The sequence below is a fragment of the Labrus mixtus genome, chromosome 17 (genome assembly GCF_963584025.1).
Source record: "Labrus mixtus chromosome 17, fLabMix1.1, whole genome shotgun sequence".
Taxonomy (NCBI): domain Eukaryota; kingdom Metazoa; phylum Chordata; class Actinopteri; order Labriformes; family Labridae; genus Labrus; species Labrus mixtus.
Genome location: NC_083628.1, coordinates 13,451,387 through 13,476,774, shown reverse-complemented (window position 1 = coordinate 13,476,774; position 25,388 = coordinate 13,451,387). Strand labels below are relative to the sequence as shown.

At 39.8% G+C, this 25,388-nt stretch overlaps 2 protein-coding genes across 4 annotated transcripts in view; both read right to left on the bottom strand.

Moving 5' to 3' along the window:
* LOC132992643 (rab GTPase-activating protein 1) overlaps positions 1-25,388 on the bottom strand; it is a 79,084-nt gene that overhangs the window by 16,023 nt on the left and 37,673 nt on the right. For all 3 annotated transcript variants that reach the window (XM_061062080.1, XM_061062081.1, XM_061062082.1), the window contains 9 exons: positions 12,081-12,194; positions 9,121-9,195; positions 8,494-8,619; positions 8,041-8,184; positions 6,992-7,033; positions 6,605-6,733; positions 2,442-2,534; positions 652-762; positions 195-299 (listed from right to left, as the gene is read on the bottom strand). In XM_061062080.1, coding sequence (XP_060918063.1) covers positions 195-299; positions 652-762; positions 2,442-2,534; positions 6,605-6,733; positions 6,992-7,033; positions 8,041-8,184; positions 8,494-8,619; positions 9,121-9,195; positions 12,081-12,194 — 939 coding nt within the window. The remainder of the gene's footprint in view (positions 1-194; positions 300-651; positions 763-2,441; positions 2,535-6,604; positions 6,734-6,991; positions 7,034-8,040; positions 8,185-8,493; positions 8,620-9,120; positions 9,196-12,080; positions 12,195-25,388) is intronic.
* Positions 19,115-24,985, bottom strand: LOC132992647 (probable G-protein coupled receptor 21). The gene has a single exon (XM_061062088.1). It carries the CDS (start codon positions 23,949-23,951, stop codon positions 22,719-22,721), a length of 1,233 nt encoding a protein of 410 aa, XP_060918071.1. The 5' UTR covers positions 23,952-24,985; the 3' UTR covers positions 19,115-22,718.

Below are 25,388 nucleotides of genomic sequence, written 5' to 3'. Positions count from 1 at the left end.
CTTGACCCACAGAGGCGATATTTAAGACGCGTTTTTTTCACCGTAATTCTAAAATGTTTCCTTCACCTGAGAATTTGTGATGCTATAGTGCTGAGCCGTTCTGCTATCTGTAACCCTGCGGGGCCACATGAGATTTGAAGAAAAGCAGGACTGATGACTGAAATAAAGACATCGGGTTGAAAAGTGGCTCTGACCTGTGCGGACTCTTCCTCCAGTCGTCTCTTCTCGTCCTCGGAGTCCACCAGCTTCTGTTTGGTCAGCAGTAACTCTTTATTCAGGGCGTCTGCCTTCTCCTCAGCCTGAATCACACACAAACACACACACACACACAACCACACACACACCAAATAACCCAATGTTTGTGAGGTCATTGAAAGTAAGTTGTGTGCTACATTCTGCTTAAGTTTCCTCTCTATCTTTCTCTTTCTTTTCTTTGTCCAAAGCCAGTCTTGTAAATAAAGACTGTGACTGTTAAGGCTGTATACATAAAGGTTTTTGCTTCATGCATGTTTTGTTGCTTTGACTCACACTGCGTCAGCTCTTGCACAATTATTGCCACATGAACAACATTAAAGATGTTGTCATTTTCATGAACATCTATACAAACAGACTCACACAGTTACATACAAATAATCCCCCTTGTTGTCTTACGTTGTCAAGGTCTTTGCGCAGGGCTATCTTGCTGCTGACGAGTTCATGTGCCAGGTCGTCATTTTCCTGCTCCAGACGCATGTTGGCCTCCTGCAATCGACGGTTCTCCCGCTGGAAGGAGGAAGAGAGAAATTTAGAAGGAGGAGGAAAAGAAGAGGAGAAAGACAGCAGGAACAGGAAATGTATACAATTGAGACAAAGAGCAAAAGGATTAAACGAGTAAGAGTAGGACAGAGAAAAAGAAAAGGCAGCATGAAGTGAGGGAAGTGTGAAAGCATGAAAGAGGAAGGAAAGTGAAACGATAACAGAGAAAGAAAAAAGGAGTTAATCATGAATGACACACGTCTTCTTCTCTGGCGGGTGTAAAAGTTAACTATGATCAGGTGAGAGTGTAATTACACAGTCAGATTTGCTGTAATGTTTAACAGGACACAACGTGTTAACAGCAACAAGTCCAATGTGTCCTTGGGCAAGACACTTCACCCCAAGTTGCTCTCGCTGCTTTGAGAGTGACATATTAATGTGTATGAAATGATTAGTTTATACTGATGGACACTTTACATAGCAGCCTCTGCCATCAGTGTGTGAACAGGTAGGTGTGACATGATGTGTATAAGTGCTTTGAGTAGTCAGAAGATTAGAAAAGCGCTATACAAACTCAAGTCCATTTAATATTTACATCAAACATTTTCTGTGAGATTGAAGAGGGTTAAAATATCAATCATAGGAAAACTTGAGAGCCTGATGATGTCATTTTGTAATTTAACCAACTGTCCTACCTGGTGACCTTATAATAGGCCTATTCCATTTAGAGTACACATTTATCATTTAAATAAGCCTGCTCATTTTTATCCTGTCAAAATGAGTCTTTTTCTGCTGAATGAAAAGTCACTTTTAATGCTCTAATATTGGCTAAAATAGGAGAAACTAAACAGACTCTAATGCAAACTGATTGGTCTATTAGAAACTAAATAGTTGATAAGCATTTAAATGTAGCCCAAGGTACAAAAACTGTAATAGAGATCATCTTAATATGCTTTAGTATCTGAGAATGATGCAAACTATAATAAATGGACTAAACCAAAATCTGACCGCAGTCTTCCACATCAATTTGTCTTTAAATAAATGGGGACTCACTCTATGAAAATATTCTTCAGTAATATAATATAAGAACATCTCACAGGTACATGAGGTACCTCATCTGTAAAAAAAATTGTATTTGCTCGTCAGAAGCCTTTTAAATCGCAAACAGAGAAGAAGCCTGGTCACTGTAATTGATGATCTTGTACTGTATACCTCCACCCCGTTACCCTTGGGATGACTTATGGCATGTACAATTAATGGCTTTTTTGGAGCCGTGTAGTTTTTCTTTCACAAACAAGGACTGTCAAGGTCTATAATAAAAATAAATCTCTGTTCTGTGGGAAATCTCTCACAGTTTGGAGGCTAGTATTCTGCTGTGTAAGAGTAACACAATCTGTTTTCTACACCTAGGAGTCACTGAGTGGTGGGGTCATTACAATTCAGATTTTAAAGATACTCTTCGTCATATATAACACTATTAATACATCTAGTGTGTTGTATTAATGAACACAAAACTGATTTTATGTCTTTACCCGTTTGTATTTGTGAAGCACAACAACAACAACAGGGATGTTCTTGGTTTAAGGGTACACTTGATTTTGAAAGGGGATATCATTTAATGTAAACTTTGTATACATGTCAAGGGAGAGGTCATTTAATACATAAAGCTTAAAGTGTGTATGTGAAGACTGTGTGCCCGTGAGTACCTCGTATCTCTCGATGGGCGCCTCCTGTTGTTCCTGCTGCTCCTTTAGCGTTTGGTACTCCTTCTCAAATTTCTTCAGCTTCTTCTGGCTGATCTGTCGGGCAAATAGAGCACACACACAAAAAGAAATGTTACACGTATGGAGTACAACACTAACAGTTACAAACATGATGAAAGACAAAATAAACTAGTATAATAGTATGTGGCTGTTGCAATGGAGGTATCTGCCAGAGAGAGAGAGTCTTTCCAATCCTTTTGTAAACAAGGACACATGATTTATAAGCTTTGCTGGCCTTTACTGTTCTTTAGTTTAGTCCAGCATTAGAATGAAATGAAGAGGAACATTTGAAAAGATTACAGGCCCAGTCTGCTACTGTTTATTTCTGTCTGACAGGGAGGTTCACTGGAAAATGACTGCCAAGAGTAACTTCTGTCACATTTTTTTATTGAGTTCTAAGATTTACTGTAAAATTTCAAATGTAAAGCTGATGTTATGCGCCAATCCACCATGACAGCATTTTGTTATCAGCTTGTAAAAAAATTAAAGTAGCTCAAAAGAGGTGCTGAGTTGTCCCTGAAAGCAGTATGAGTATGTCAGTGAACTCTGAGAGCTGATGACATGACGCTGGAATTTTTAATAATGGATATAATGGTTTAATCCATTACACACTTCAGCAGCTTACGTGTCTGTTACTTTTATTCTGAAAGAAATAAACAGACAATTTGGTACACTGGTTCAGTGTTTCAGCCCAACACAACCCGAGCAGTGTTTCATTTAAAAACGACACACTTACAGTCTCATTCACGCCTACATTTACAGCTCTCACACACACACACACACACACACACACACACACACACACACACACAGCTTTTAGTTAATGCCATCAACAGGCCTTCACTACCCTGATAGCCATACACTGGACGTTTTAAAGAAATAGCCAACATGAAATGAACACTGTGTGCCCGATTCTCTGCATGAAGAGAGACCAACACTGTGCCACACTAAGAGATGTTTGTCCATTCTGTGGATTTAAATGGAATGTGGTTATGACTGCAACATCAATGTGTCGCCTTTGGGTGCATTGCCGCATGTGCTTGGTATAATCTTGAGTTCATTATTACAGTTAATCATATCAGATAAGGGAGAACATTCACCGATTACCTAACAGTGGCTGATATCATGAATACTTGAGCTTAAATGTAAATACACTTTTTTATTTGGATATGACATAAAACAAGAAGCTTCTTTCTTAAACACAAGTTTGTTCATAAATGTCTAATATGTTTATTCATTGTCAATCAATTCCAGCGTGGACCACTTTTTGCTATGCTGTTATGCTCTGATATGTGCTGCAAACAGTGCTGAGAGTGTTGTAAACTATGGAGTTTTAAGGCCCTCTACTGGACAAACTAGGTAATGACACATTACTAAATCAACCAAAGCAATAATTTTGCGTTATATGTTCACCCAACGTTTAAAATGAGCTCCCACTGGAGGCATACATCCATTTATAAATATGTATGTTATATGAGCCTGATAATATCAGCTGACATATGTACCATGTATAAATATGGCGGGCTCTACCTAATGGCTTTACCTAATGAGGTTGGCAGATCTGGGACAGCATGGCCATGTCCTGTTCTAAGTGTGTCTCTGCCTGTGTGTGTTTTGTGTGCTCCCTAAAGTGTATTGGGTTGCGCTTTCAGCTCTGTAAGTGGGAGCCAGGGTACAGGAAGAAAAAAAGAACAAGAGGTCATTCAGGGCAGGGCAGGTGTTGCCTCATGCTTCTCCTTTTCTGTCGTGCTTTATTCATTCCCGCTTCCTCTCACAGACATGACAGACAGCTGGGTCTCCAGAAGTTACAACTCAAGAGTGGCGTTCAGAAACACAGCAACCAGAGCTCTCTCAAGTACAGTCATCATTTTAACACATCAAATATTTCTCATCTTACAAGTTACAGTAAATGAGAGGCATCAGTATTGTGTTTTTTTCTTTTAGAATCTGACGGGATGAATATTGTAAGACAACATGCTCTATCTGTTTCAGCTCATCTGAACCAATAAAATGTTTTTTTTTTACTTATTGATAATGGTAAATTGTACATGGACTTGAGGTTGTATAAAGCTTTTCTAGTCTTCTGACTACTCAAAGTGTAGGTCACACCATTCACACTGAAGGAAGAGGCTGCTATGTGAAGTGTCCATCACTAATCCATTCATACACATTAATTCACCAACGCCCAGCGCAGTGGTTAGTGCGCGCACCCCATGTACGGAGGCTGTGGTCCACCAAGCGGGCGACCCAGGTTTGAATCCCACCTGTGGCTTCTTTTCCCGCATGTCATTCCCCTCTCTCTCTCTACCTGATTTCCAACTCTATCCACTGTCCTATCTCTTCATTAAAGGCACAAAAAGCCAAAAAAAATCTTTAAAAAAAATAATAAAATCACCAACGCCGCAGGAGCAACTTTCCTTGCCAAAGTGCCTTGCCTGCAGGAGCTGGGGATTGAACCCCCGACCGTCTGGTTTAGAGACAACCAACTCTACCACTGAGCCACAGCTTGCACTTACTGTATACTTATACTTGTGCACTAGATAGAAATGTATGACGTATAATCTAGACATAAAGACATGGGGACTAATACAAACAAAAGAACCTTACACACATTCATGATATTTATTTAAATTCACTGGGCAAGTTGCATATTAGCTTTAGGAGTCAAAAGGATGACAGACTAAAAGAGAAAGAAGGTCTAACAGCTACTCCCAGAGATCATAAATGACCCCCATCTGACCCTGACATCGTCTCATGAATACATTTTCTTTCTGAAATTTCCAACAATTTGTCAAATATTCAATTAAAAGTGTAAAAAAATCATTAAGACCTTTACCCCCTGATACTTAGAGGGATTGTCAAGAGAGTTCTCTCTTAATACCATCAACTAGAATTCACACACACTGTCTTCCATCAGACTCACAACAATCCTGTCTGCCTCTAGCGGTTTATTTGTATTCCACAATAGGGATGGAGTCAACGATTCAAAGGGTCAAGGACCAGTATGTTGGATCTTAGCCACTGGTTTATGAAATCAAATCTATTACGAAAACATGTAATAAAAATAATCCACAATCTAAATCCTGTTTAAAAAAGGCACTAAGAGATTTTTGACAGTGACTTTATACCTTGGCAAAAGAAAAGTTAGAGCACGTGGAAACTCAAAGAGATTTGCGCTCCAATCAGAAGTCAGTATCATCAGTCAATGAGGGCACCAGTAATCTGGTCTGTTAATCCCCCTATAGTGGCATCCAAGCTTCAGATTAGCTTACCTTCACTCAGATTTAATTCCCAGATCCAACACGACGGTTCTCACTGAGGTCAATTTGTATAATGACTTCTTTGAATGACTTTCTCTTGCCAAATAATGTGCTACAGTAGAAATGATAGTATGCAGTAAATAGAGGGCAGAAGCTTTGAAGCGACTGCATGAGGGGGTTTTATTCAAATGGGTCAGAGAAAACCTAAAACCACAACAATAGCTCTGGATAATAACCACATATTGCACCAGATTTTCTCCACGCTGTAGAAGTTCATGTGCGCCTCTCTCAGCTGCACACCTGTCTGACCACGAACCAAAAAACTTAAATCTTTCTCTGTGCTGGCTCCTTTGAAAAGTTTGTTCTAATAAATATCCTAGCCCAAAGTTACTTTCAAAGGCGGACCTTACAAACTAGGCCAGGTTGATCAAAACAGGCCAGGACACAGGTGTGAGTGGGTGTGTGTGTGTGTGTGTGTGTGTGTGTGTGTGTGTTTATGAGACAGAGATGAAAAGAGAGAGGCCTGTTTGAGTTCTTCATAACTATTGAACAGGATTATAAATTCAATAGTGACCCCTAGTGGTATAAATGTAGCACTGCAGGGAGGAAAAGAGGCTTTATCAATTCTTCATAACCACTAAATCGTTCACGTTTGATTAGCAGACTGAAATGTTTGAAGAGTTTTCTGTTTCTTATATTATAAACAAAGACTTGTTTGAGGTTTTCTGAATACTTTGAAGACCATTACTTTTTTAAATTTAAATAATTGACTTGCAAATGTTTTATTTGTACTCTGAAATCAAGGTTACTCACTCTTCTTCATATCACCCTTCACTTTAAACTCACCTTTATGCTACAGGCCAGCTCCATCAGCTTCTTTGCATTTTCCTCAGAACGATACCTCTTCGGAACCGGGACACGAAAGAACTTGAGAGCACCCTCAAAGTCTGTTTGGATCAAATCGTCTTTTGATGTCTGAAGAAAAAGAAGGACGGGAACACAAAAGTATCTTAGCCACCCATTTTACAAGCCAAACATGGCTGCTGTGCTCAGATTTATTCCCAAGATAATTTCTAACCGAGACTATTTCTTTTGATTTTAAAACAAAAACAGGTTTTTGAGAATGAAACAAGCTTAAGTAGTCTTTAGGCCTAATTGACTTTCAATAAAAAAAGGTTTCATTTATGTGTATTGGCTATTAATCAATATTCAAATTTGACAGAGCCAGCTTACCTTCAGAAGTGCCAAAGCCACATTGAAGATCACACTGATGCCCTAAAAATACAAAACATTTTCAGCAGTTTGAGGAACTAGTAAGTTAAAAGAAAATGTACATGCATTAACACTGAAAACAGTGAAGAGTGAGTGTGTTATGACTCACTATAAAAATACATTTCACCAATGGAAACATTTCTCAATAATTCTAAAAGTAAAGAGAGAAACATTTGAACTACATCGAGTACAAAACAAGAAGACTTCATATTGTAGTTCTGCACCAGCTGCTAAAAGAATCTTCAACCAAACTGCTTATATTCTTCCTTTCAATCTCTGTCAGACTTTAGGGAAGGGGCTGAAGAATAGAAATCTAAAGTTATCAGCACAGTTTTTTAGGATTCGGCTGGCTTACTTAAAGCTGTGCAGAGACACTCCAGTTGTCTTTGCCTGGACCACCAGGCAGAAAGGTGAATCTTCACTTTAGTCCGTGGCTGTGAGTGTGATTTGTGATGTGTGGCAGATTTTCCTCTCTGTATTTTGGTCTGTCCATCATTTTCTCGCTCTTGTACATCCTCTAAGTTCCTGCTGCTATGATTCACCGTTACAGCATCACGGTGTCATGCATCATCATAATGATGGTATTATTCAGGTAATGGATGGGACATGGTTTGGTTTTAGCTAGAAAAACTATTCTGGTCTCATCTGACATGAAATTCTTCTCTCCTAGTCTCACATTGTCTATTGACTTTGGACGAACAGGCCACCCATTCAGGTGATTATCCATTCAAACTTATCTTACTTCATGCTTTTTACATTAAACCTTATTATCTCACCTCTGGAGCATTTTAGTAGATGCATTTATCAGCAAGTCAGCTTCAAGAAACATTGAATAACTGATCAAAATGTGTGCGCCAAGTGTTTATTTGGTTACATGCCTTTTTGTTTTTGGGAAACTGGAGAAGGTAAAATACTAAATTAAACCAAAATGTTATCAATTTAAAAGTTAGTGTGATTTGCAGCCAGTAGAGTTGTGTTTGGTCTTGATGTTTGTGTCCGTGCATACCAACCTCACACAGTAGCAGGTCAATGATATGGAAGACCATGTAGAGAGGAAACTTGGCTGTGAAGAGGGTGAGGAACCACTGAGAGGCGTACATATGGGCCTCCAGACCCACATTCAGGAAATGGTTGTAGAGGTCTGGTATATATTCCTGTTTCAGACAGAGAGAGAGAGAGGGGGGGTTAACAGACAAATGGGGAAGGAGACCAGGGAGGAAAAGAAGATGCGAGAAGTAAATTAAAAGATAAGAATAGAGAATAAAACAAAATAAAGGGGGTTTAAGGGAAGGGAAAGATTGACAAATCACAGAGAGAACAAAACTACAACAACCCAAATGTTGACCAACTCATACACAATATTTGTCCATCTAAGTGACACACTTAAGGATACCCATGACGGTAAGTCCAAATAAAATCTAAAAACAAAACTTTAAAAAAATCTGCAAATGGGACACACATACCTGCATGAGTCTCTCAAGCTGGAAAAACTTGCAATGCAGATCTTCAAAGTTCTGCTTGAAAAGGTCCCTGAGCCCGTAATCAAACATGATCTTGACAAGGACACTGAAAGCTTGCTCCTCGGGCATCTAAAAAACAAGACCAACACATGCAGTTAGTAAACATTTCTGATGAGGCTAATTTAAAATAGTGATTATCTCCCAACCCTTCCATAAAACAAGTTCATTCATTTTTAAAAACTATTATAATTATTGATACACATCTTCCCTCGCCTATCAACTTCTTTAGGACTTTGTTTGTCCACTAGGGGGCGATAATATCCTTTGTCTGAACCACGGGCTCTCAGGTGGCGGATGAACAGGAACACTTATAACACACAATTCATAAGAAAATCAAATGTCAGTGCCCCACAGATGCCACCTGGCACGTGGATTCTTCCTAAAAGAATCATATCCTACAGTGAATACAAGACTCAAAGGCTTCTGGAAATCCAAAAGAAGCCAGACCAATCCTCCGTCATTGCAGAATGTCACAGAAGATACCGACGTCAAATGAAAACAAAACAGTCCCTGCTGAGCTCTTCAAATTGTTTGAAAAGAAGGATTTTTTTCTGATATGTTGGAACTCACGTGCAGCAGCAGCACAGCAGCCAGAAAGGATTGTCCCTGGCAGTAGCCAATCTCCTCATCGTAAACAGAGTAGGCCTGGGGGAGAGAACAGAGGCAAGTAGGCGCACACAGTAAGAAAATATGTCTCACCGGGAATTGGGAACGTTATGAAGGAGAAGAAATGATTGCAAAACATTCTGGGCTGTTGCTTGTCAAGCTACTTTTAACATTTATATTTTATCTTTGGTGTTCTATTTATGTTTTTAGTCATTCAGACATTCATTTGTGCTTTATTTGTGTGATTTGTTCACCTTTGGATTAGTGCAATACAAATAAATGTATTTATTATGGTCTAGATGTTGAGTCACCTGCAATTTTGAAAGCTACATGGAACTGTATTTATATTTTATCATAAAATCAAATGATACAATTTATTCTGATGAAATTCAGAATAAAGAAATTCACAGCTAATGGGGAAACTCTTTTTTTTTTTTTTTTTAAGTTACAGCTAATATTAGCAAGAATATTGGCAAGAAAACAGCCCAGAGCAAGTTCAGTAGCAGGCAGCGCTGAACAGGATTTGTTGACAAGTTGTCTGCCAGCCTGGAGCTACACCAGGAGGTAAACACGACTTTAAATTAAACATATAAAAATAAAGTGACAAATTACACACAGAAAACCTAAGATAACATCTCTAGACATCATCTTATGAGTCAAATAGAAATGTATAAATATTTAGTGATTGAACCCCCAGTAGAATTGTTTGGGTACAAAGCACTTACATTTTGATGTACCAGTTGTTGAGGGAAATATCTGCTCCGTTTTGCCCATTATAGAAATCTAAATATGTTGAAGTGCATGCTGTTAGTCTTTTAAAAATGGTTGTATTGGGGGCGAGGGTAGCCTAGTGGTTATTGTGCACACCCCATGTAAGGAGGCTATAGTCCTCCAAGGGGGTGGCCAAGGTTCGAATGTGGCCTGTGGCTCCTTTCTCCTGTCGTTCCCCACTCTCTCTTTACTTGATTTCCAACTATATCCACTTTCCTATCTCTACAATAAATTCACACAAAAATGTTTTTAAAAAAAAGGTTGTATTGTTAACAGGCTCTTAATTGGCATTAGAAAAGCAGTGAAAAAAATAAAATAGATAAGGTTAGGATGTGAAATGATTCGACCAAGAGGACAGTCAAACAGAGAGGACTAAGAAAGGGTTGGAGAGAGATGTTGGTACAGATGCAATTGAGTTAATATAAGAAGAGTGAGAGAGTTTGGAAAAGGGCTGTAGTGGCCTAGTGAGCTACAAACACAAATAATGAGAAAAAGTCAGCTGGACAAAGTGTGGCTCAATCCACACAGAGGAAATGGGGGGCCCACTGAATTATTCAAACACACCTGAGGAGGTGCTTGTCTGGAAGGAGATGGATGCCCTCACCTGAGCTATACATAATGAATGTAATGAAGAAGAAAAAAAAAAAAAAAAAAAGCTTTGATCAAACTGCAACCGGACCACTCATGTCTCCACTGTAAAGGCACGTGTTCATCCTCATGAGGAAAAGAAAGCTTTGCCACATGATGATCAATACGTATTTAGAGACTTTATAGACGTATTTAGTTCCTCTGTTTGTGTACAAGTGTGTGTCCACAGCACTGTGTGTGTGTGTGTGTGTGTGTGTGTGTGTTTTGTCAGCTGTGTCGCCTTATATGGAAGGTTGTGAGGGCTTTTTCGATTTCAAACCTGATGCATTTCTCGACAGGCGCTGACGCTTCTGAACTTGCTGAACCCCGCAGAAACAGAGTGGCTCTTGAGTTAATTAATGATCAGTGGCCTTTAGCTGTGACTGCTCTCACTACTGCTCCACTAACTTTATCATCAGACCTACTGTACAGCCAGTCATTAAAGCAGTAATTACATCGTGTTATAGGGAAATGTGACTCTGCAGCACATGCCGATTGCTATTATTTCCAAGAGGTTCTTCACAATGGCTGCTACTGCTACCAAAACAATATATCTTCCTGTGGGGGTTTCTCAGCTTCTTGTCTTGTAGGTTCCTCTGGATCGTTGGTGTGTGCGGGCAGCTGCTGTGCACCCCCCAACAACTCCAACTGCTACAACTATTAGTATCAGCCGTACATCTATTATCATTATTATAAATAGTAAAGTGAATCTTAGAGCTGCTCAACTTCAACCTCTATAATTAATATAATCAGTCCTGCACGTTTCATCATCATTACAGTTAGTAATGTTTATATTAGATTGATCAGTCTATCATCACTGTTAGCTGTTACTGCTTATACTACACATACTTTAATCATGATTACTGACATTGTAGCTATTAATCTATTGTATTTATTGCTGCTGTTGTTGCTCTGTTTGTCTCTATCCGTCTCTCTCTTTCTATATCTCCCTCTATCCCACTTTCCAAGCCTAACAGTTTCAGCTGATGGCTGTTCAACATGAGTCTGGTTCTGCTCGAGGTTTCTGCCTCTTAAAAGCTGTTTTAGCTTGCCACTGCAACTTTGCTAAGTGTTTCTTAGTGCTGTGGTCATGGTGGATTAAGATAAGATTCTTGCAGACTTTTTATAAGGGTGCTGGCAGGAAACATTCCAGATAGTCAGGGGGGAAATTTGACAATTTGCCTTCACACCTGCAGCCCATCCTTACAAGATCTGTTTTTAGCCGTCTTATCTTTTCATGCTAACAAATATTTTACAGATTTCACTTTTTGCTGCCACTTCCACAGAATACTTCTGACTGTAAGCTGTGACAATTTTCCACAAGGAACGTGGGATACAGTCAGCTGTAGTTGTGGATGGAGCTTTCTTTACATTATTTTTCACTTTTTCAGATTTGTTTTAAATGAAAAGTGATCTACAAAGAAAATGTTTTTTTATTTTATATTTTTACTACTTCAATAATGGCCCCTCGTTGATTTTTAAACAGTAATGTAAACAATAAACATCCCCATTTTTGTGTGTCCTACCTTGCAGATCTTGTACAGGGAGTCTTGTCCGTCTCCTCCAGTGTCTTTAAAGTAGTCGTGAGCTGGGAAAGTCCTGTTGATGTCCCTTGTGATGGCACTGTCCTGAGGAGACTCCTAACAATCAGACAGGAGGGAGGGGCAGACAAACAGGGAAAGGTGGGTTACTTAAGTATAGACGGTGTGCCTCAGAAAGAAATATAGTCATTAAGAGATTCAACAAGACGTTTTATTGGACAACTACTGCTGGGAATAAATTCCACAGAGGCCCAGCAGTGGTCAGTGTTCACATTGGTGAGATTTATAGTAAGGGGCAGGATGAATTACTGGCGGCACAGAGTGTTCTCTTCTACAGTACAGACTGTACACATCTCCCTGTCTCTGTACATCTCTGCTCTTATTTAAATACATTTTGAAGATGAAAACAGTCAAGTGTCAAGTTGAACAAGCAGAGACAAACAATGCAAACTAGAGTTACAAATAATTCCGTATATATGCAGCGCACAAAAAGAAAAATCATTGTTTGTGTGTGACAGAAATACAAATCTGACCTATGTGTTACTCCCCCCATGTGGACACTGACATAGAATGAGACATATTGCACTTAACTCTTTAAATTCACTCCTGGAAAGAAGCCAATACATCACAGTATGTCTGGTTGATAATCACATGAAGTCATTTAATAGGAAGACAACTAGAGGCTAAAATACTGCATTCAATATCAGGCTGATAAGACGGTGTTTTGCTTTCATCATAACACATTTTACCACCACAAGTCCAAACTGTAACAGAACAAAACAACTCCACGACCTTCTGTCTGGAGGGCAGGAGAGACGGATGACTAAAACAGACAGCAGGAGATGTGTGGAGGTGTGAATACAAATGTTTCCAAACAGGATCAGAGCTATCAGCACCACGGGGTGCTGCTTTGTTGTTGTGTGTGCACTTTGTTCTATAAAAAAAAAATGATTTGATGTTGTTTGTAATAAATGGTGCCTCTGGCAGAAAAAAACCCAAGGCTGAGAGTGTATAGCCATGCTAAAGCAGCAGTGTATTGTTTTTAATATATATAGTGAACAAGTTATTGCATATTTGGAAATTGTTTTTAAAGGAATAAAGCCCACACTTCTATTTTCGCTGGAGTTGGATAAGCATACAGTATAAGATAGCACATCTTATTTAAATTGTACTGACGTGATATGTTTGTTGACGTAATGATACAAGTATTTATTAAACTAGTAGTTTTGTGAGGCTGTACTTTGACATAGCAATGCTTTCATCCTAATGCTAATGCCAGCATGCTACCAAGCTCACGATTGACAATGCTAACATGCTGTTGCTAACCCTCCATTCATGTGCCTCTCTGATGACGAGAGTTGCCTAATTAGGTGGTGTAAAGTTTTGGACCATAAGGTTCATAAGATTTTGTACTAATATATTTCCGACTTTAGCACTTTCCATCAAATACGTATGTCCGACTTTCGACTAGATGAAACCCTTAACATGACATTTCCTCATCAGAAACTAATTTTTTAAAAATATTTTCCAACATAATGAATGCTGGGTAAGTATAGAATAATGTACGGCGAGCAGATCTGCAGCAGATCATACAATGCAGTTATTGACCAATCAGAATCAAGTATTCAACACAGCTGTGTAATAAATAAAGGAAATTGTACAGTGAGGTTTCTTTCTGCAATAAACAACCTACTGTACATTATCTGATACATGATGTTTACAATGTTCACCACACTCGTTCAGTCAGGTGTTAAGGCATTCAGAAGGCTGGTAATAACTTTTACGCTTAACAGTTACCCTTACAGTGGTGAAAAGTTAAAGTGATCATAAATATGATTACAAGACAGTCAAGTTAGGACTGTTCCCAGTCATATGGTATTGCAAACTCTAACATTTCAATCCACAGAGCTTAACTGTCCACATTGCAATATAAAAATAAGTATGAGAAGAGAGGAGATCGTTCAAGTTCAGGATACACTGAAATAAATACAGAGCAATGTCCATAACCCACGCAGCACATGGAACATAAACAAGCCCGGAGCAACATACTTCTCTGGGATATCCCTTCAGAGGGATGACAGAGCACCACACACACACACAGACACACACAGACACAGACACAAAGGAACAACTCCAGACTAGAGACTTAAGAAGAAAATATTAATCAGCACTCAATTCATTATTGATGATCAGTGTATTTGGAACAAACGGCCTCTAAATAAGTCATACTACTCTAAGACACTGTGGGAGTAACATGGCAACTCAAATACACATTTTATGATATCTTCAAACAGATTTTTGAGATGAAGTGGCTCTGAAACTGGGGCTGTATGTTGGGGTGACAGCAGATGACAAATGAGGCTATGATTTATTTTTTAAGTCAGACATTCCTTAATAGACGTTATTACACCCTAGTATATCAGAATATACACCTTGCGTTAGTCAGCATTCTGTGCCTTGCTCAAATGTGAAATATACTGAAGCTTACAGTGAAACCCTGCAGAGTATTTAAATCTCTATTATTAAAGCCATCCTTCCAGCCCTGTGGTTCTATCAGATATAAATGACAGCTAAATACTTCACAAATCCCTCCACAAGTGCTTTTCAAATCTCTTTGCTGTAGCTTATTAGCCCTGCTTGGCCCCTCTGTCAGTGTAACCATGAAGTCCCGCCCTCTCCTTTTCCCAGGTTTCTGTTCCAACTTCCACACAGGAAGTGAAGGGCACATAAATAATATAACAACGAAATACAGGAAGAAAGGAACGATGAAACAAAGTGAGCTAATAGGATCAGAGACCAACAACAGGGCTTTTTTTAAAAACTCATTCCACAACATCCACCACACCCAATACTGTGTGTGTCTGTGAGTGAGTGTGTGTGTGTGTCTGTGTCTGTGTGTGTGTGTGTGTGTGTGTGTGTGTGTGTGTGTGTGTGTGTGTGTGTGTGAGCTGTGTGTGTGTGTGTGTGTGAGCTGTGTGTGTGTGTGTGTGTATGTGAGCTGTGTGAGTGTGTGTGTGTGTCTGTGAGCTGTGTGTGTGTGTGTGTGTGTGTGAGCTGTGTGTGTGTGTGTGTATGTGAGCTGTGTGAGTGTGTGTGTGTGTGTCTGTGAGCTGTGTGAGTGTGAGTGTGTGTGTGTGTCTGTGTCTGTGTCTGTGTCTGTGTCTGTGTGTGTGTGTGTGTGTGTGTGTGTGTGTGTGAGCTGTGTGCGTGTGAGTGTGTGTGTGCGTGTGTGTGTGTGTGTGCGTGTGTGTGTGCGTGTGTGTGTGTCTGTGTGAGCTGTGTGCGTGTGAGCTGTGTGCGTGTGAGAGCTGTGTGTGTGTTTCACTGTATGTTAAGGAACTTTGCGTAATGTTGGTTGTTTGAGTAATTTTGGTCAAAGTAGGATCTGTTTCCTGGTCGTTACATGGTTGGTGTATTAAATATAATTTAAAATCCCTTTTCTAAAGACAGGCTGAAGATCTGATCCACTGACCTGACATCACTTTTGTTGATTTTATCTTTCGTGCCTCGTCTAAGTAACTTTCTGTAGGTATGTATTCTACTACCTAGAAATGATCAGCTGATAAATCATTGGTTTGATCAGACAAATGTTTCACTGTCTGTTGTGATATCATTTAATTTGCCTTTCCTACCTCCATTCAAGAGAGTTATGTTAGTGTGCAGTCTGTGAGTTTGACTGTTTGTCAGAATTATCAATGAAATTCTACTCGCCTAATTTTCATTACAACTTGGTGGAAAAGTTATTTTTGCAAAAGTAAGGTATCCTTAATACTTCCAATAGAAAGTACATAATAAATACATAACTGAGAGGTTAACTCTCATACAACCATATCTGGACCAACTCTTATAATCTCAGTGAATGACCTTTGTAGAGGTCTATGCTCTTTATCATTCAAAAACGTTCAAAAAAAGACTCAACTTTTCTGGTCCTCGAGTTGGACATTTAGCTTCACCCATTTCTGATATAAATTTGAAACAAAGAACAAGTTTGACATGTCATATACCCAATGAGAAAGCAATTAATTTATATAATGATTGGCTGATTTATCAATAATGACCATCATCAGTAATATTTTTTCCTTTTGGATTTTCATATTTTTCCAGAGAGACCTAGCAGGAATAAAAGCAACACATATTTTGAATCTGATTGAACATCGTCCATTGAAAGGAGCACACAGACCGGACAGAAATCTTTAAAAAATTCCCAGCAAAAGTGATTGGTATGGGTGTGATTTTGATCAAAAGGGTGGGGCTACAGCGTCCAGTGTAAAGGGCTCATTAAACCGTGCTTCAGTCTCTCAGTGAATGATAAAGATCCATGTTTCTAAAAGCACCACTTAGTGATACTTATCTGAAGTGCTGAGAGCATGTACAAAGACCTCTGACATAACAGCCAATTAAGCTTCCTCTCTGTCCGTGTGTCTGTTGGGTTGAAGAGAAGTTTGAATGAGTGTAGCGTGAGAGGGGAGAGAAAACATAACCAGTGTCTCAGAATAGTGGACGGGAAGTGTGAGAAAATAACACATGAATGATATGTTACTGATACTCAAATACAGAATCAGAGTAGACTTTTGAAATGGGTTACTTTGTTTCCAATTGAATAATCGGTGTGTTGTGAACATTTAGAGAATAGCTCATAATCTTGTTAAAATAACTTGTTTACTTTTTCCACAAGTGAGATGCAAGGATCAACCCTGCTCCTAGTCTGGACAATAATGACTGAACTCTGACCAGGGGGCTGTTAGCCTAGCTTAGCATAAAGTGAAGGCAAGGACAGCTAGCCTGGCTTTTTCAAAAGGTAGAAAGAGTCTACAAACACCCTCTAATTCACACTTTTTTTTTTGTCTGTATAACTTATAGATAAAGTGGAAATATGTCAAGCTGTGGAGTTTAAAGAGTCAGGGTCCGCAGCGACATAAACTAAAGGCATTTCTCTTGGAAGAAGTCATTGTTGACAATTGATGTTTGCTAAGACACATGATGAAAGGGGGTTGTGGATGTGCCATTTCTTTTACATATTTTTGAAATAGTGATGGATCCCCACTCACTCTTGCATTAAACATCTTTAGCGCGAGGAATTACATTTGGGTTTTGATTTCTTTATCTTCAAACATTGTCTTAATGCACGGACTGGTCATGATTGATGTCAAAGAAATACACAGTTTTGGATGCATAATTGGAATAAGGGTACTCCCAATTTCACATGAGATTAATGAATACTAATAAGTAAAAACATTTTTTGCCAAAGCTCTGTCGTAAGTCACCACCAACCAAAAGTTCCCTCTGTTCTTGTTGCCATCAAGCTGACTTCATCTGCTCCAGCCGCTCATGCTCCATTTCCATTGAAGTGAAAAACAACCATTATGTTTTTCTAAGCACGGTCTTTGTAAGTGACACGTAACTGACTGTTCAGAATCTTAATAAAAGACATGGGACAAAACATCTTATTCTCATAGACTCACTTTAAAAAACTCTGCTTGGGGTAGGGCAAAAATGGCAAAAACAAATACAGTGAGTGTTTATGTGGTATGTGTGTGTGGTGTGTGTGTGTGTGTGTGTGTGTGTGTGTGTGTGCGTGTGCGTGCCTCTATAGCTAGGAATAAGGTACCGGAGTAGAGCTTCCGTGGGAAGGCTGTGGAGCGAGCCTTCTATTGTTTATGTCCCTGATTTTCTCTGACTCAACACAATAGCTGACATGTCATTCTGTTATTCTTTCTTTGCTCCAAAAGGACCCCGCTGAGATGCCAAGAGAACATGGAGTGAAACTTATCAAGCTTGATAGAAACCTTGCTCCTCAACCAGAGCCAAAGGAGATTCACGCTGGTTATTTCACTGGATTCTAAATGATAGAAGAAACAATGAATGTGAAAGTAATGCTAAAGCTTTGAGAATTAAAAGCATAGTGCATACATGACATGTACATACATCACAAACACAACATCTGTTTTAAATAAAGAGAATATAAGTAAAGTGCAGTGATTTCTTCAATCTTTCTTTACAATTATCTGTAATCAACAGCCCACACTCAAGCAACCCAATGCTGTTTTCCCACCTTAGCATAATCCATCATTAAATCTTAATCACCCGTCTCATGACCTACTTGTTTGTGCACTCAATAAACTGCTACAGTGCCAGGAGAGCAGGCAAAATACGACTCTGCTCAAAACAGAGATGACAGTCAGAGATGGGAGCACCGTGGATGGAAATGTCAACATCATCAACTACAAACATTGCCCAAAATACAATGGCCTACATTTAGTGTGGCTTTATTTCCCTTTTAACTATTCTCACTGCAGCTTTGACAGCATTGAGATCTATGCAGAGACACTGCCTGCACCAATATGGTACTGCTTTATTACAGATTAGTTACAGCATGTTAACACAGGAACTTTTTTTTTTTTTGTATCTGTATCAATCTAAACCAAAGCAAACCAGATACAGGACATGGTGGATAAATCTGTGCTGGTGTAAAGCTTACTTCTCTTATCGACTAGACTATTTAATGTTCTGCCAGCAGTATTTAGCCGCAATCTTATTGTGACAATGTTCTGCTTTTTTTTTCCTGTTTTTTTTAAAATAACAAAGCATGTGTTTTTGAATCTACTAGACAAGAGATAACTATTGGAATTCAACCCGTGTGAAGGAAGAGAAGGTGATAGCACACGCATCAAGACAAGATTCAAAAGTATTTAGTGAAAGGAAGAATGAATACATAGAAGTAGCATCACATTTATTTATTAAGTACATTTACATATAACACCATATAGGCCTTATACCTACAAAGCATCATGTAATTAATGGTATCTTATTTGTCACAGGGACCCGCTTTGATGATAACAAAATGAAACATGTTTTAACGTTTTCCATCATACAAAAAAACCTTATCAGAACTTCAACAACCATGATGTACGAAATACAACATTGGTTTAGTGTGAAACAAGACTTAAATGGTTTTATTTTCTCAATCTTAAGACTAACAAATGAGCCATTGTTCATTTTCAGCATTCATTGTTGATAAAAAAAACAAAACAAAAAAGAAACATGTGCAGATTGTCTTTTGGGAAGTTTCCAGGCTGAGCTGTTACTCTGGTCAGTCTGATCTTAATAGGAGAATAAGCTCCTCAGAACAGCTGGGTCATGAGTCAGCCATTAGTGTGTGTGTGTGTGTGTGTGTGTGCGTGTGTGCGTGTGTGTGTGTGTGGCCTATTTACAGACTTTTTGAAAACAATGAAGAAAACCAAATACCGATTCAAGGACGGATAAAGAAATACCATTGGATGGGTGGGTGGTTGTGCGTTTGTGTGTGGAAGTGCACTACTATGTGAGGCTGTACAGAACCGTACAATCTCTCCTCAAACATACAACTCTTATTTACTTGGTGTTAAATAGTTTTGATACAGTTCAATACAACGATCAATTTCACATGTTTCAGTAAACTTTAGAAATGTTTTTTTTTTTTTTTTTTTCAGATTTGCTTTTTCTCATCTGGGTCATTACAGCCCAGATGATCACAAGTAGTGATGCACCTAAAGCTGTTTGCATATAAAGTCAGAAGAGATGAAAAAGCAGCAGCTACACTCTAATGTATCTGTAAAGGGGATTTAAATAGAATGAAATGATAGTGTAAAATATGACGAAACACTTTTCAGCTAGTAGCTATGGAAGCTAGGAACCACTTTAATCTCCCTATCTTTTATATATTTTATGTGTCTTTTATACGGATGTCACTTCCCCTGATAGTCTTTTTTCACTCATGAGTAGTTTATGTATTATGAACTCATGAAGGGCTGTATCCCACCAACATCTATTCCTCCATCTTATTTTTGGAATGCTACATTTTACTCTACAAATGTCTTTCTTAAAAGAGCCCATGAGTCCATATTCCCTCTGTTCACTCTAATCCTACCCAACATGGCCCTACACCACCAGACACCCACCTCCAGAGTGTCATTCCCCTGAGATCATGAGAGCCGATTGTTTTCCCATAGGAAAAATGGAATGTGTGTGTGTGTTTGTGTGCGCCGTGAACGCTAATGTGATCACGTTCTGGCAAACTAATTTCCCAAGACACTTTGCCCTTTATCCCAAAACATGTCTGAGAAATTGTACCATTACCTACTGTGGGAAATAATAGTGACAGAATGTCCAAGTTAAGTACAATAAATCTTCATTAAAACACAGTTTCACTCATTTTCAATTATAATCATGCTTTAAACCTCCATCAGAATCTGCATCATTTATCACTTCACAAGTGAAAAGACAGAGTCATTTACAAAAATAAATTCCTCTTGTTTGACAATAAGACATTCAATACGCCATTTCTGTACACGCCATTTCTGTACACGCCATTTCTGACCAAAATAAGGTATAAATAGGAAAGTTGACAATATTTGGCAATGTTTCACAGATCACAGCTAAACTAAGACAGCATTTAAATCTGACTACCACCAGTGCACATCACATATACACTCAGACAATACAGTATTTCTGAAGGGGAGTGGTTTGCTGCTAATAAAGCAATGACAGCTGATCACTCTGTTAGCACCCAGCAAGAACACTGTAAACAGTCTTAGTCAGCCAATGGTCAAAATCCACACGTTCAGAAACTCACACTCATACACACACACACACAAGCACACAACAATGCATGCAAACATGTTAACAATTTTGAGACGTGTTTGCTCCTTTTTTAAGTTTTACAGACGTTAAGAACAATGATTGCAAAAGATTTTGCACATACATTTTCCAGTCTGTGCCATTTGCTAAACAGAAAACAGTCGTATGCCTTAAAGGGGAGCCCTCTATAAATATAAGGGGAAAATCATTTCCCCAAAATACTTTAATTTGTGTGTTTTTGACAAGGCAACATATACTAACAGTCATAATCGAGCACATAAGGCATCGCCGAGCCAACACAGTCCAGTGAACCTACACTACCTTTGTGTGAAAAACCACCTGTTTTATTCCAAATCTCCAATTTTAAGATGTTTACAAAAATATGAAACCAAGATAATTAGTTGAACTTTCTTTGGTAGATTACATAAAGTGTATAAAGCTAGATTACCTGCAGCTAAATAAACTGTGGCACAAGCCTCCATTGTTCAAATTAGAGGTCGTTTTCACAAGTTTGGATAAAATGCAGCCCGTTATTGGTCTTCATCATTAAATATCGTATTAGAGTGAAACAACCCACACATGGTCACAAGATGATGGAAACAGACTGCATGCACACGGACCCACACACACACATGGAGGTGAGGGGTCAGAACCCTCTTCATGGTTGGCCTGCAGGCAGAGTCAATGGGCTTTTTGTCCCTTCCATTTAAATGTGATCCTCCTGTATTGCCATGTGTGTCTGTGTTTGCACATGTGCTACTAAGTGCAGTCACAATACAGCATACACCTAGATTTGTGACATTATGTAAATGTGAAATTTCACCCATTTACCACTATTCATTACAATACTACTTCTGGTCCCAGGGGGGCGAGCATCACAGTTCAAGGTTCTTTCATCCACATGCTTATCTTTTTTGCCATCGATCAAAAGTCTGTAAAAAAATGAGCCCACAGATGTTCCATAATTTGTGAGCAATAAGTGTGACGCATACATCCTTTCTTCGTCTTGCTTTACCTTTCCAACGGTAATGAAAGACACACATAATCAAAATGACGAAAGTGCAATGAAGATTTGTTTTTTTTAAAGGAATGTGACAACAATGTTCAGATTAACAGTCATACAGCAAAGCTGGGTAGCAATTTATATCACATATTACAAAAGTCTGGTCCAATGTGTGAACCAACAGCTCACTTGAAGACATAACATTTTGTTATTTACAACATCAATAAATAATCAAAAAGTTAAAAGTCCACACGTCTTGATGCTGACACACCAGGATCAGTTCAGTCAATGCAAACAGGCAGACATCATTTCTTCCACTTCTTTTTGACTGACTTTCTTTAGCCAATTGGAAACAGATGCATGATGCACAAACACTGTTGCACCTTTTTGAGTGATACTGAGGGGCTAAGAGCAAGTGAAAACATTAAAAGAGCTTGCTCTTAGCAGACAATCCTCAGTGCTTCATATACCAGCAGGCAAGTGTTCGGTTTGCATTCATTCCTTCTTTTCTTTTTTTTGCATTCAAATCAGCATGTGCTGATAATCAGGTCAAACATAATGTCCCAATGTTATAAATACTACACGTACAGCTCTTCTGAACATTTCTCTTAAAAAATAAGTTAAGGATAAAATGTTGCTCATCCTCAAAATACCGGTAGTTCACGTCTCCCAAGGTTGTGGGGAACCCTTTTTCAAATCTTTCATACATGAACTTTGTCCACACAGTAAAACATTTTTCAGTTCCCTTGTCTTTTTCAAACACCTTTTCATTTTAACTTTTCCTCCTTCAGTGCTTTGCTCGACTCCTCTCCTCTGTATTTGCCAGCTGTGGCATGTGCAAAGAGGACGCCCGTGTAACCTCTAAATGCGACAGAAAGAGCAGTGGCAGATCAACGCCTCCATCTGTCTCTTTAAAGCATATTTAAGCTGAAAGGAGGAGACATTTAACAGCAATTGAATCAGGCATCTTCTAAAGTTCAGACCAGGTTTTCTCCTTGTGTGCCTCACACATGACATGTTGTGCCAATTCCTATTTGACCATGTCCGTATCCATACCCCGGCCCTAAGCAGCCTTTCTCTACAGAAAGGACAAAAGCCTTTTTGGTGTTCCTAACCCCGAAGCCGTTGCCACTGCGCTGTAAACAGAAGGAGCAGAGGCGTTTGAGGCCCTTCCTGAAGGCAGAGTTGGAGAGGCTGTAGATGAGACAGTTACAGAAGCTGTTACTGATGGCGAGCCATGTGGTTAGAAATGAGGCCGCGGGGTGGTGGTAGATCCGTGCGCTCTCCAACAGAAAGTAGATGATGTAGGGCAACCACAGGATGTAAAACACGCTTGTTATACGGAACAGTACCATGGCGTATCGTTTGTCTGGGTATGTTGATGTGGGCTGCTGATACTGCTGTTGGGATTTTTGTGGTTGGGACAAGTTGGGCAACTGTCCTTGCTCTTTTGCATTGTTGTCTTTGACCCCAGACCCCACTGTTGGTCCTGGGCCCTGCAGCTGTTGGGGTCTGTAGCGTGCATGGCGCTCGCTGATCTCCCGGGTGTGCTGCCGACAGATCCTGAAGATGTTGGCGTAGGTAAAGCAGATAGTCAGAGCAGCGGGGGCATAGAGCAGAGCAACAATGAAGGTAGTGAAAGCTGGACTTGTCCTCCACTCGACTGCGCACCATTCCAACACGTCTCCGTGGTAACCTGGTTTCCCCCAACCAAGGAAGGCTGGGAGGAACACCAGAGCAGAGTAGAGCCATATAAGAACAATGCAGAAGCGGACCCGACAGGGTGTTACCAGAGAAGCATAAGTCAGAGGTCGTGTGATGGCGATGTAGCGATCCACACTCACACACGCTAATGACACCATTGAAACTGACTTCAAAACAGACACCATGTACCCAAACACCTGGCAGGTGAGTCTGGGGTCGAGGCCCTGGAGGTGATGGAGGAGGGACAGCGATGGGAACAGGCAGCTGACCCCCACCAGCAGATCAGCGTATGCCATAGTCTGGATGAAAGCGCTGGTGGTGTGATGGCTAAGCAAGGGGGCACAGTGGAAGACAAAAATGACCACAAGGTTCCCGGAAATAATCAGAACAGTGAGGAGGAGAATGATGGAGACTTCAAGGAGGCAGGTGGAGAAAGCTTGGGAATAGCCTATCTCAAGCAGGCAAAAGGGAGCAGATACGTTTGAAGGGTCAGCAGTGCTTTGGTTCAGTGGATCCAAGGAGGAATTCATCATCTTGGGCAGGAATACCTGTCGGACGGGCCCTTCAAGGGTAGGATGAACCGAAGAAACCAGTGTTTGGACGGGTAGCTGGCTGTTTCTGAAAGCAGCTGTACAGTTTCAGTTCAAACACAGAGCTCCGTGCTGTGGTTTCACGCTGAGATTGCTGTCATCTGCCATTTTGAATGCAGAAGGGATGGAAAAGGACGACGAGGAAGCCCCCTTTGTTTGTCCTCGATGCATGCAGTTGTGGCTTTACACAAAACCCACAAATCCTCCGAACAAAAAAAAAATAGTTAGAAACAGAAATGTTGGTATTCCGTTTCTTCTTTCTTTTTCCGGAAAGATAAACTTCCCAGCTGAAGGCATAAAAATGAAAACAACAGGAAGAAATGCGACTTTGTTTAAAAGGGAATTCCAGTCCTATCTAATGCTTGAAATACCTCTGCTCCCTATAAAGCCTGAAATGTCTTCAACATCTGCTGCAGCTGCAGAAAGCACAGATTGAGGCTCCCTCCTATCTGTCTCAGTTCCACAGACTCACAGATGCGTGTTCCGGTGAAAAGATATTATCGTGTAATGTTCTGCCTCCATAAATTGACAGGAGCTATTAGGAATATTTTCTTCTTTTATTCCGTTCTTCAGCTGTTTCTTCTTCTCCTCTTGTTTCTCGCTGCTCCTGAAACACCTTTCTTGTCCACTTCACTTTCTGCCTGGTCTTTCCCAATAAGATCCCAACAGACTGCCACGAGCTGAGAGGATGTAGGCAGCGCACAGGGTCACTGATATTTAAAACACACACACACACACATTCAAACACACCTCAGCTGTTATTTCTATCCAGAGGAGCAGCAACAATGTCTGGAGTGGAAATGAGGTAGGAAGGCATACCGATGCTGGAAGAACCCCCCCTCGTGTTCTTTTATCCTCCTTTGCTGTCTCTCTTCCACCCTCTCTCACTCCCAGTCCCTCTGCCTCTCTCTCTACAGAAACAGTGGCACATAGGCCACTCCCATTTCCTGTGGCTCCAACCAATGATTAACTGCAAAGGCACGAGGCTGCCTCATTCGCCCACCCTCCCTGTTTTGTTTTTTTTTGTGTGCCAATGTTTCTCAAAATCACCACAAGGAAATTCAAACATACAGTCTCACTGTTAAAATTAGAAGCATGCAGTGTTAACCGAGATCTTCCTAAACCAGCTTGAACCGTTAACATATCTGAAGCCTCTAATGATAATCCCATTCCATTGGATATCCTCATCCGTAACAATCTCAAATTTCATATCCACAATGCAAAAAAGGTTAATTTGCAATGAAATGATAACTGCATGCTTTGGTACAATTTAGAAGGGATACTATTATCAATCACAAAGCAAACCAAGCACATGAAGCACAGGACAGCTCTCCCTAAAGCTGTGTGGGTCCTAGTATGTTCCAAGTTATTTGTACATAC